At 47.5% G+C, this 12054-nt stretch overlaps 1 protein-coding gene across 4 annotated transcripts in view; it reads right to left on the bottom strand.

The window, feature by feature from the left end:
* PACSIN1 (protein kinase C and casein kinase substrate in neurons 1) overlaps nucleotides 1-12054 on the bottom strand; it is a 67080-nt gene that overhangs the window by 9485 nt on the left and 45541 nt on the right. For all 4 annotated transcript variants that reach the window (XM_061146474.1, XM_061146477.1, XM_061146475.1 and 1 more), the window contains 2 exons: nucleotides 1219-1343; nucleotides 161-317 (listed from right to left, as the gene is read on the bottom strand). In XM_061146474.1, coding sequence (XP_061002457.1) covers nucleotides 161-317; nucleotides 1219-1281 — 220 coding nt within the window. In that variant the 5' untranslated portion in view covers nucleotides 1282-1343. The remainder of the gene's footprint in view (nucleotides 1-160; nucleotides 318-1218; nucleotides 1344-12054) is intronic.

The following is a 12054-nucleotide window of genomic DNA, read 5'->3' as shown; positions in this document are numbered from 1 at the left end:
GGAGGGGAAGAGTGCGCGGGAGGGCCCGGCGCCTGCAAAGACCCAGTGATGGGAGGTTCCGGGAGCATCCAGAGGCTCGGTGCTCCCGGAACTGGGCAGTGGAGGGCTGGTTAGCGCCTGGGTGTGCGCCCGGGCCGGGCACGGAGGGGAGAGGGGGCACCTTTCTCGAGGAGCTGGCGCCAGCGCTTGGCCCAGTCGGTGAGCTGCTGTGCGTAGGCTTTCTCGATCTTGGCGCGCTCCTGCACGCAGCTCATCAGGTCGTTGCACAGCCGGTGCCCGTCATCGATGCGCTTCACCGTCCGCTTGTAGTTCCCCACCTGGCGGCGGAGCAGCGAGCACAACTCCCGCGGGGCCGCCCCGCCCGGCCGCCCGCCCTCCCTTGCCGCCGCGTCCTGCAGGAGGCCCCCACCAGGCCTCCCGGGCCGCCCGGCTCTAACGCTCTGGGGGTCCGAGCCCTCCCGCTTTGGGAGGCTCGGACACCCCGCCTCACACCCCACCGTCTGGACTCTCTCCGTCCCGCTTTAAACAGAATTTCCTGGCTGTCACCAAGTGCAGAAGAATATTTATAATTTGGACTTGGACTCAGATGAATTATTCATTCTGTTCTTGCTGTGCTAAATCTATTATATTTATATAGAGTCATATAAGCGTTGAGTTGAGCTGCAGCTTCTTGACATAATATTATGTTTTGTAGACATCTCATTAAACACTTATTAATTTACGTTTGGCAGTTTGTGGCGCTTTGGGGTTTGGAAGCCAATGGAAAATACCTTTCTGGGTCTCAGATATTTGGGGAGGCTCCAGCAATGCTGGCTTGGCTCCGCCTCTTGGTTGCGGGGTCCCCAGGGCACGTTGGCACTAGTGCCCCGCCCCTTGCCCATGGCACAGGGTTGGGGGGGCACAGCTGTGAAACCCCAGGAAGCTGTAAAGTGCAGCACTTGCCCTTGTGAACTCCTTGTGAACAGCAGTCTGAGCCAGGGCCCCCAGGGCAGGGTCAGGAGGGCCCTGCTCCACACTGAATTCTACAGGGTCTCTGTAGGGTCAGCGGTGGTCTGTAGGAACTACTTCATGGCAACCACTGCCTGCTGAACATGGAGGGCTCCCAAGGGGCCCCAAGGGCTGAGGGGCAAGGGCTGAGGTCGTGGGTGGCTGGGAGCCTGGGTCTCCATGCAGCCAGGCTGCCGGGTGCCTGGGACCCGTGGAGCACCTAAGACTCACCTCCCAGAAGCTGTCAGTGGTCTCCTCTGGAGCTAGCGAGGCCTCGTCGTAAGAGCCAGACATGGTGCGGCAGTGCTGCGGCGGACAGGTGGGCAGTGGCGGTCAGCACGCGGGCTGCTCACGTGCTAGGAGGGCAGGAGAGAGACCCCTGGAGATGAGGGAAGCGTCCCAGGTGCCCCATTCCAGGTGCAGCTGGGGGCTTCCTGTCTACAGACCGGCTCCTTGTCCCCAGGGTAACCCTAATATCCACCCTGTGGCACCCCTCATGCCCACCCCGCAGCTGTTCCTCCACGAGCCCTTCACTCCATATCCTTCCCATCCTCCCCTTCCCCCAAGTCTGTCCTCCAGATCCAGTGTGGGCACCTCCTCTAAGAAGACTGCCTCCTCTCCCCACCAGAACCATGCTGTCTCCAGATGGTTTTATGCTCCTGGACTCTTAGAGACAAAACCTCGGGCCACATAATTGCATATTTACTTTATATAAATCTGCGGTTTGCTTCATAGACACACACAGCCCCTCAAAGGCAGACACCACATCTACTTTTGTGCATGTCCTACACCCCCTCCCCAGGACCGGACACCCTGTTAGGGCCCCCTGGGGCTCAAATGAACCCCAGAAGCCTTCTCAATCTTCCCCCTTGGCACTGCCCACCTGTCACAGCTGAATCCTTGCACCAGGCCCAACAGACCCACCTCAGCTCCTCCTCCCCGCCCTGCCTCGCCATCCCCAATCAATGCAGAACCCCTGGTCTCAGCCCCTAGAATCTCCCTGAAGCCCCACCCGGCGCCTGGACCCAAGCCCATTGGGAGGCTGGCAGCAGGCCACCTCCTGCCTCGTGCCCAGGCTCAGCGCCTCCTCAGTCCTCTGAGCTGCGGGGCTCCTGGAAATGCCCTTCTGGCTGCCCTGGTACCCAGTCTCAAAGCCTCCACTAGCCACTTACGTGTCTGCTGAGAGTCCTGGACATGGGGCTTTGGGCCCACAGGTCAGGCCACTGCAATCTGTGCAGACACTGGGGTGGCTCCGTGTGCCCTGGATCTGTCGGCAGGCATCACGGCTCTCCAATCTAGGCCGTGTGTTGCCCCCGGGCTGGGCCAGGCGCTGCCCGACTCCCACCCCCACCCAGACCTCACTGCCACCTCTAACAAGCATGGCTCAGTAGTCAGGAGACAGAACGCAGAGAGCCAGGGTCTTCAAAGGGGCAGTGAGTCCAGGACGGGCCTGACCCTGAAATGGAGCAGGACCCTCTGATCCTTGACCCCCATGTCTTCAGCCTGCCTTCTGTCTGTGGAAAAACTTCAGTCAACGAATCAGTTTAATCAGAGAAACGAGAAAATGCAGAACCAAGACTGAAAGTCTACAAGACTAAACAAGTCCAACAAGACTAAATAATAATCGTTTAGGCTTTAAGCAAAGTCAAAATCATATAGCTCCCCCTCAAGGGCTATAGATAACACTCTGAGCCATATCCTGTGAGCTGTCTTATAGACACTCACTGCAGCCATGACCTAAGCTGCCGCAATTCCAAGAGCTGGCTTCGAAGAAATGGGAATAACCTGACCCTGGTACTGAAGATTAACTGTACTTAAAACAATCAAGATGACAGTGATCAGACCACCACATGACCAACTTCAAGATGACTGTCAGAGCTGCCTGTGTTGTTTCTGCAAGCAGCCCCCTCCTTGCACCTATAAAAGCTCTTCCCCACTGATTGTCGGGGAGTAAGGAGTCAGCCTTTGGATAGGAGTCTGCCCTCCCTGCCAGTCTGCCGGCTCTGAAATACGGCAACCTTTCCTTTCCACCAACCTTGCCTCTTTCCTGTCTTTAGAGCAGCAAGCAGCCAGACCCCTACGTTTGACAACAGTTTTTGGCACCCAGTGCGGGGCCGCTGCACTCACAGTGCCTGGCTCCCGGGGGGTCCTCCCGTGACCACACGCTGGGGCGGCTGTGAGGAGCCCGCTGCTTGTGGTCAGCTGGCCCCAGGAGGTGGGTTTGGGGGGACATTCCTAGCAGCTGCCGAAACCATTTGTTTCGGGGATCTGCCCTATTTCTCCCCTGCTCGGCATAACTGGCTGCCAATGTACGTTTTTCCTTGGTGGAACGGAAACAGGCATCTAGACCCGCTGACAGGCTCCAAGACTGAGTAAGTCCACCAGTATGCACCCAGGCAAACTTCTCTTTTCAGCTCGAAGTGCTATTTGCACATTTTGCCAATTGGTTCTGACATGTGTCTGAAGCTGAGGACAATTTGTGTTGGGAAAGTATTTATTTGGGACTCCATGCCATCCTCTTGGAAGATTTGTGAAGTTCTGGTGTGTGAGTGCATATTCCATGTGTGTGAACAGAAAAGGTTTAGCAATGAGGTCACTAAAAGAAAAAGGTAACGTTTTTTTGTTCATTTTAATTTGTATTTTTAGGAAAAAGATAAATTATTTGGCCACACCGTGTGGCATGTGGGATCCCAGTTCCCCAATGAGGAATCACACCTGCGCCCCTGTAGTGGAAGCACAGAGTCTCAACCACTGGACCACCAGTAAAGTCTCAGAATCGTTCAAGAGACGGGAATACCAGACCACCTTGCCTGCCTTCTGTGAAACCTGTATGCAGGTCAAGAAGCAACAGTTAGAACCGGACATGCAACAACAGACTGATGCCAATTTGGAAAAGGAGTACGTCAAGGCTGTATATTGTCATCCTGCTTATTTAGCTTCTTTGCAGAGTACATCATGAGAAACGCTGGGCTGGATGAAACACAAGCTGGAATCAAGATTGCCGTGAGAAATATTAATAATCTCAGACACGCAGATGACACCACCCTTATGGCAGAAAGCGAAGAACTAAAGAGCCTCTTGATGAAAGTGAAAGAGGAGAGTGAAAAAGTTGGCTTAAAACTCAACATTCAGAAAACGAAGATCATGGCATCCAGTCCCATTACTTCATGGCAAATAGATGGAGAAAAAATGGAAACAGTGGCAGACTTTATTTTCTTGGGCTCCAAAATCACTGCAGATGGTGACTGAAGCCATGAAATTAAAAGACGCTTCATGGAAGAAAAGCTATGACCAACCTAGACAGCATATTAAAAAGCAGAAACATTATTTGCTGACAAAGGTCCCTCTAATCAAAGCTACCGTTTTTCTAGTAGTCATGTATGGATGTGAGAGTTGGACCATAAAGAAAGCTGAGTGCTGAAGATTTGATGCTTTTGAACTGTGGTGGTGGAGAAGATTCTTGAGAGTCCCTTTGACTGCAAGGAGATCAAACCCGTCAATCCTAAAGGAAATCAGTCCTGAATATTCACTGGAAGTATGGATGCTGAAGCCAAAACTCCAATACTTTGGCCACCTGATGCAAAGAACTGACTCCTTGGAAAAGACCCTGATGCTGGGAGAGACTGAAGGAGGGAGGAGAAGGGGATGACAGAGGATGAGATGGTTGGATGGCATCACTGACTTGATGGACATGAGTTTGAGCAGGATCTGGGAGCTGGTGATGGACAGGGAGGCCTGGCGTGCGGCAGTCCATGGGGTCGCAAAGAGTGAGACTGAGAGTCAGACTGAGAGACTGAACTGAACTGAAAGTCTCAAAGCTAATTTTTTAAACAATATATGACAATAGTATTCTTTAGACTCTGGAGAAAATTGGTTGAGATGAAACTCTTCTGAAATTCCAAAAGAATTTTGAAATTCTTCTTGTTCTTTTTGCATATGTAGTTAGAAAAAGCTAGCTTGGTAAAATACTGTTTTCAGAATTCTGATAAAATTCTGAGAGAACAAAAATACGCCTGGGAGAAAACTTGAAGTTAACTCTCATCATGTCCTTGAAATACAAACAAAGTCCACTTTGCCTGAGACTTCAGCCTTGGGTTAATTAGCAGAACTTCAAAAGATGTTGGGTTTATTAAACATGCATCTTGTACCATATTAAAGGGAAATTAGGTTATGAGAAGAATGTAAGTTGTTAGAGGTTATGGAATATGTTCTTAAGTTTGCCAATCAGTAAATGCTGGCCTGACAGTTCAATTACTTGTTTCTTGGCTTTGTTAAAGTTTTTATGGGTTAAAAATTGAAATATGTGATGAAAGCTACTAAAAGTGAAGCATTTCAGTCTGTAAAGCAAATAGGATATCTGTTGTCAATGAGAAAAAGTATAAAGAATGCAGATATTGTTGTTGAAGAAAAAATTATGATAATAGTTTTGTCCTAGAGCTAGTTGTTTTCAGATGGAGAAAAATAAGGGATGAATCATATGGATACAAAAAGTGATGAAAGATTTGCAGAAAAAAGTGGAGGGGGGACTCTGAGAAAAGAATTTTGTATGCTGTCAGGAGTGATTTAAGATTAGATTGGATTTAAATGAAGCTTTGTTATTAATAGTAAGCTGGTATAAGACTAGAATTTGGTTTTTGTTCTCCCCCAAAGTTTCCTAGAATATCAAGCTGCTTTGGATAACAGACTTATCGCTTCTCGGCCTTTTGGCTAAGATCAAGTGGATAACAGACTTCAAGTTTCTTTCTCGAGCTAACTTTGCGTATTCCAAAGGGCTCCTAGACACTCAGAAGAAATAGTGAAGTAACTAGGATTTGTCTTGCTTAGTTGCTCAGTCAGGTTCAATTCTTTGCAACCCCATAGCCTGTAGCCCACTAGGCTCCTCTGTCCATGGGATTTTTCAGACAAGAACCCAAGAATGTCCATGGGTTGCCATTTCCTCCTCCAGGGGATCTTCCTGACCCAGGGATCGAACCCATGTCTCCTGCTTCTTCTGCACTGCATGTTCTTTACCCGCTGAGCTATCAGGGAAGCTCTAACTAGGATTATTTGGTAAGTTAAATAATATGGACAACATTTAATAACTCTCAGATCCTACTGCTGAACTAGGTAAGAAATTTAAAGAATTCTAACGGAAAGCTGGGATTCCCGGATGGCTCAGTGGTAAAGAATCCGCCTGCCAATGCAGGAGACACAGGTTCAATCCCTGGGTCAGGAAGATTCCCTGGAGTAGGAAATGGCAAATCACCCCAGTATTCTTACTGGGACAGAGGACAGAGGAGACTGGAGGGCTACAGTCTGTGGGGTTGCGGAGAGTCGGACACTACTGAGCACACACAATGGAAAGTTATTGTTTTGCTTCAAACCATACTTTTGACCCCAGTGCTTAGGATGGAAAGAATTGTCTAGTGAAGTTATCATAGAGTACAATTATTTATGATGTGTATCACTGCTGGCTTTAAGTTCAAACTACCACATAATCACACTCATTTCACATGCTAGCAAAATCCTTCAAGTTGATTTCAACAGTATGTGAACCAAGAACTTCCATATGTTCAACCTAGATTTAGAAAAGGCAGAACCAGAAATCAAATTGCCAACATCCACTGTATAATAGGAAAAGCTAGAGAATTCCATAAAAACATCTACTTCTAACTCACTGACTATGCTAAAGCCTTTGACTGTGTAGAATCACAACAAACTGTGGAAAATTCTTAGAGATGGGAATACCAGACCACCTTACCTGCCTCCTGTGAAACCTGTATGCAGGTCAAGAAGCAACAGTTAGAAATGGACATGGAACAATGGACTGGTTCCAAATGGGGAAAGGAGTACATCAAAGCTATCTATTGTCACTCTGCTTATTTAACTTATATGCAGAGTACATGATGAGAAATGCCAGACTGGATGAAGCACAAGCTGGAATCAAGTTTGCCAGGAGAAATATCAATAATCTCAGATATGCAGATGACACTACCCTAATGGCAGAAAGCGAAGAGGATTTAAAGGGCCTCTTCATGAAGGTGAAAGAGGAGAGTGAAAAAGCTGGCTTAAAACTCAACATTCAAAAAAAGAAGATCATGGCATTTGATCCCATCACTTCATGGCAAATAGATGGGGAAACAATGGAAACAGTGAGAGACTTTATTTTTGGGGCTTCAAAATCACTGCAGATGGTGACTGCAGCCATTAAATTAAAAGACACTTGCTCCTTGGAAGAAAAGCCATCACAAACCTAGACAGTGTATTAAAAAGCAGAGATATCACTTTGCCTATGAAGGTCCATCTAGTCAAAGCTGTGATTTTTCCAGTAGTCATGTACAGATGTGAGAGCTGGACAATAGAAAAGACTGAGTGCTGAAGAACTGATGCCTTCAGATGGTGGTGCAGAAGACTCTCGAGAGTCCCTTGGATGCAAGGAGATCAAACCAGTCAATCCTAAAGGAAATCAACCCTGAATATTTATTGGAAGGGATGATATTGAAGCTGAAGCTTCAGTACTTTGGCCACCTGATATGAAGAGCCGACTCACTGGAAAAGACCCTGATGCTGGGAAAGATTTTTGAAGGCAGGAGGAGAAGGACATGACAGAGGATGAGATGGTTGGATGGCATAATTGACTCAATGGACACGAGTCTGAGCAAACTCCAGGAGATGGTGAGGGACGGAGGCCTGGCATACTGCAGTTCATGGGGTTGCAAAGAGTCAGACATGACTGAGTGACTGAACAACAAAAAAAAAAAATAAAAGCATATGTACAATGCTTGTGTTACAATTGAGTATTAGTGCTAAAATGGATAGCCTATCAAATGTTTCCCCGTCAGCACACCTCTGTTCTTGTTTGTTGGATCTGATTAGTTTCCCCCATCATGGAAAACTAGGCCAATAAACAAAAAGTAGGCCTAGCACCGAGGGACCTGAAAGGACCCAGTGCAGGCAACTGAGCAACAGCTGGCAATGCTGGAGAAATATATTGATTACCAGTGCTTTCTATGGAAAGATTTGTCATTAAAGGGGGAAACATTCATTGTATATCTTGCAAACAAACACTGTATATATGTTTGATATACAAACAAACATTGTATATCTGCTTTAACCATTAAGGGGGAAACAACACATTCAAAGAATAATACAAGATGCATTTCCATTATTATCCTCATTGTAATATGTCTACTGATTTTCAAATGTTTGTCCAGGTATTATGACAAAGTAATCAAAGACAGAGGTAATGTTTTCACAATACAAAATGTTGATGCTAAGTTTGGAAGTTGAGATTATTTCCAACTTTGTGTCCATTCCCAAAATTATGGAGGACTGTGCCTCACTATGCCACTCCAATACTCTTACCTGGAAAATCCCATGGACGGAGGAGCCTGGTGGGCTACAGTCCATGGGGTCGCTAAGAGCCAGACAGGACTGAGCGACTTCACTTTCACTTTTCACTTTCATGCATTGGAGAAGGAAATGGCAACTCACTCCAGTATTCTTGCCTGGAGAATCCCAGGGATGGAGGAGCCTGGTGGGCTGCCGTCTATGGGGTCGCACAGAGTCAGACACGAGTGAAGTGACTAAGCAAGCCCCTGGAGAAGGGAATGGCTACCACTCCAGCATTCTTGCCTGGAGAATCCCAGGGACAGAGGAGCCTGGCAGGCTACAGTCCATGGGATCGCAGAGTCGGACATGATGGAGCGACTAATGCTTTTACTTTCACAATGCCCCACTTCAGTAGAAAGTCTCCATAGCAGGTGTTGGCCCATTCCCTCAAAGCTTTGGGGAAAACTGGAACAGAAATGGAACTAAAACAGGGTTCCTCTACCAAGTCTGTGATTAACCTCTTTGTCCAAAACTTTATTCTCTTTCTTCTTCTGTACCTGTCCCTCCTCAAGACTGAGGAGTATCAAGAAAAAGGGGGTACTGAAATGGAGCAGAAACCTGTGGTCTTTGTCCCCCATGTCCTCAGCCTGCCTTTTGTCTTCGGAAAAACTTCCAATGAGTAAGTTTAATCAGAGAAATAAATGAGAAAATGCAGAAACAACGGAAAACAGTCAACAAGACTAAATAATAATGGTTAAGTCATTAAACATAGTCAAGGACCATTAGTTCCTCCTCAAGGACTATAGATAATATTCTGAGCCGTATCCTGTGAGCTGTCTTACAGACGCTTACAAATAAAACCCCCACCAGGTGGGAGAAGTTAACTACATGGTGACTGACTATAGCCATGACAAGCTGCCACAGTTCCAAGAGCTGGCCTCAAAGAGAGGGCAACAAACTGACGCTGGAACTAAAGATGAACTGTGCTTAAAACGATCAAGATGCTCTATGTCAAAAAACAAACAACCCAGTCAAACAATGGGCAGAAGATTAAAATAGATATTTCTCCGAAGAAGGCATACATATGGCCAAAAAGAACACAAAAAGATGGTCTACATCACTAATTATCAGACAAATGCAAACCAAAACCACAATGAGGCGTCATCTCACACCGGCCAGAATGACATCATCAAAAAGTCTACAAACAATAAATCCTGGAGAGGGTGTGGAGAAAAGGGAACCCTCCTACACTGCTGCTGGGAATTGATACAACCACTAAAGAGTATGGAGGGTCCTTAAAAAAGCTAAAAACAGAACTACCATATGGCCCAGAAATCCCACTCCTGGGCATATATCCAAAGAAAATCATACTTCAGACAGATACACGCACCCCCGTGTGCATCTCAGCACTACGTACAATAGTCAGGACACGTAAGCAAACTGAATGTCCATCGACAGGTGAATGGATAAAGAAGACGTGGTCCATATATACAGTGGAATACTACTCAGCCATAAAAAGAATGAAATAATGCCATTTGCAGCAATATGGATAGACCCAGAGATTATCTTACTATGTAAAACATATAACTCATATGTGGGACCTAATTTTTAAAAAACGATACACATGAACTTATTTATAAAACAGAAGCATACTCACAGACTTCTAAAATAAACTGAAGGTTACCAAGGGGGTAACATGAGAGGGAAGGATAAATTAGGAGCTTGGGATTAACATACACACACTACTAGACATAAAATAGACAACCAGATTCTGGCAGTCCAGGGGTCAAGAATCCACTTGCCAATGCAGGGGACACAGATTGGAACCCTGGTCCGGGAAGACCCCACACACTGTGTAGCAACTAAGTCTGTGCACCAGAACTGTGGAGCCCGTGTGCCCTAGAGCCTGAACGCTGCAAGGAGGGTCGTGCCCGCTCGCCACGACTAGAGAAAAGCCCGCCTGCAGCAATGAAGACCCAGCAGAACCAACAAGTAAAACAGAATCAAATTTTTAAAAATAAAATAAAAAATCATTATTTAAAAAAAAACAACCAACAAGGACCTACCATAGAGCATAGGAAACTATACTCAATATTCTGTAATATGAGTGAAGAATCCGAAACAGAATAAATATATGTTTAACTGCAGCACTGTGCTGCACACCTAAAGCTAGCACAACACAACAGTAAATCAACTATACTCCAACAGAAAATCAAAAAAATTAAAAAAAACCAAGATGACGCTGATTAGACCACCGAACGACCAGTTTCAAGACGACTGTCAGAGCGGACTGCACTGTTTCTGCGCGTAGTCCCCTCCCTCCGTCTATAAAAGCTCTTGCCCCCGATTGTCGGTGGCGGGGAGTCGGCCTTTGGACAAGCGTCTGCCCTCCCATCAAGGTTGCCAGCCTCCAAAATAAAGCAAACCTTCCGCCAACCGTGCCTCTTTAGTGGCTTTAGAGTGGCAAGCAGCCGGACGCCCCCTTTCGGTAACAACCATATTAGCAGCTGTGAACCTCAGCAGGGCACACCTCCGACACTAGGAGCCTTGGCCCGTGAGGACGCGGGCAGCGCGGGCAGGGGGAGGCCAGTCTCTACAGGCTTCAGCGCTGGGTGGCCCTCCCCTTCCCGGGCCTCTGCCTCCCCATCTGTCCAGAGCCGGGTGCTCTTTTCCCAGTAACCACCCAGTACTGCCTCCCCACTCCTCGCAGGCACTAAATATATCTTGTTCCTCTCACCTTGGCAAAGCCTCAGACACACTTTCTCACACTCATGCACAGCAGTGGTGGGTGGGCGGGAAGGCAGCTGAATTCATCAAGGGAGAAAGAAATGAGTCTGAATTTTTTTCTTCTTAATTTGGCACTTTTCAGTTAGAAAGCAATACTTGCTTCATAAAGAACATTTTGAATTTAGGTTTGGAGCAGTAAAGGGCAGGGATGTTTAATGAAGGACCCCCAACTGGGGTAGGTAAGTAAGTATCCTGGGGTCAGAGCCCACCCAGACCCCTTGGAGTCACCGAGCCCTGTTCTTTGGGATCCGAGCGCATACAGCTGTCAGCAGCTGGAGGTGGGGGCAGGGACATCCCCATCACAGGAGCGGTTGGACCCACCCCTGGTGGTGGGGAAGGGACTCAATATAACCTTGTTGGAGGGAAATGCACCACCCCTGGGAATTTTACCTTCCAGCTAGCTAGGTGACCTGATGCCGCTCAATTTTGTTTACTGCAGCCCTGCTTGTAGGAACCAAAGGCTGGAAACAACGCAAATGCCTGGCCACAGGGGACCGGTTAAGTAAATCACGACGCAGGCCTGCAACGGAATGCTCTGGTCTTGAATGGAAGGAACCCTCCAAGCCATGTCACTAAAGCGAAACGAGCCGGGTTCGGCACCGTGCGCCTGGATGCTTCCATTTTTATTGGGGGAAATACAGGAGCAGAGCGTATTTTTGGAAAGCTGAGTAATGATGGTTGCCTTCGGGGAACTGGGTGGCTGGGGGATGGGAGTGGGCATTTTCACCATGGGTCTTCTTGTGCCTTTTAGGTTTTGCCTTGCATAAACTGCATGTTCTTTTTAAAAAGCCTCCAGCCTTGCAAGGGAGGTGCAGACATAGAGAACAGACGCGTGGACGCAGGAGGGGAAGGAGAGGGTAGACGAACGGAGAGTAGCATGGAAACATACACTACAAATGTAAAACAGACAGCCAGTGAGAATGTGCCGTATGACTCAAGGAGCTCTGTGATAACCTAGAGGGGCGGGAT

The sequence above is a fragment of the Dama dama genome, chromosome 7 (assembly GCF_033118175.1).
Source record: "Dama dama isolate Ldn47 chromosome 7, ASM3311817v1, whole genome shotgun sequence".
NCBI lineage: Eukaryota > Metazoa > Chordata > Mammalia > Artiodactyla > Cervidae > Dama > Dama dama.
This window is presented reverse-complemented; position numbering and strand designations above follow the sequence as displayed.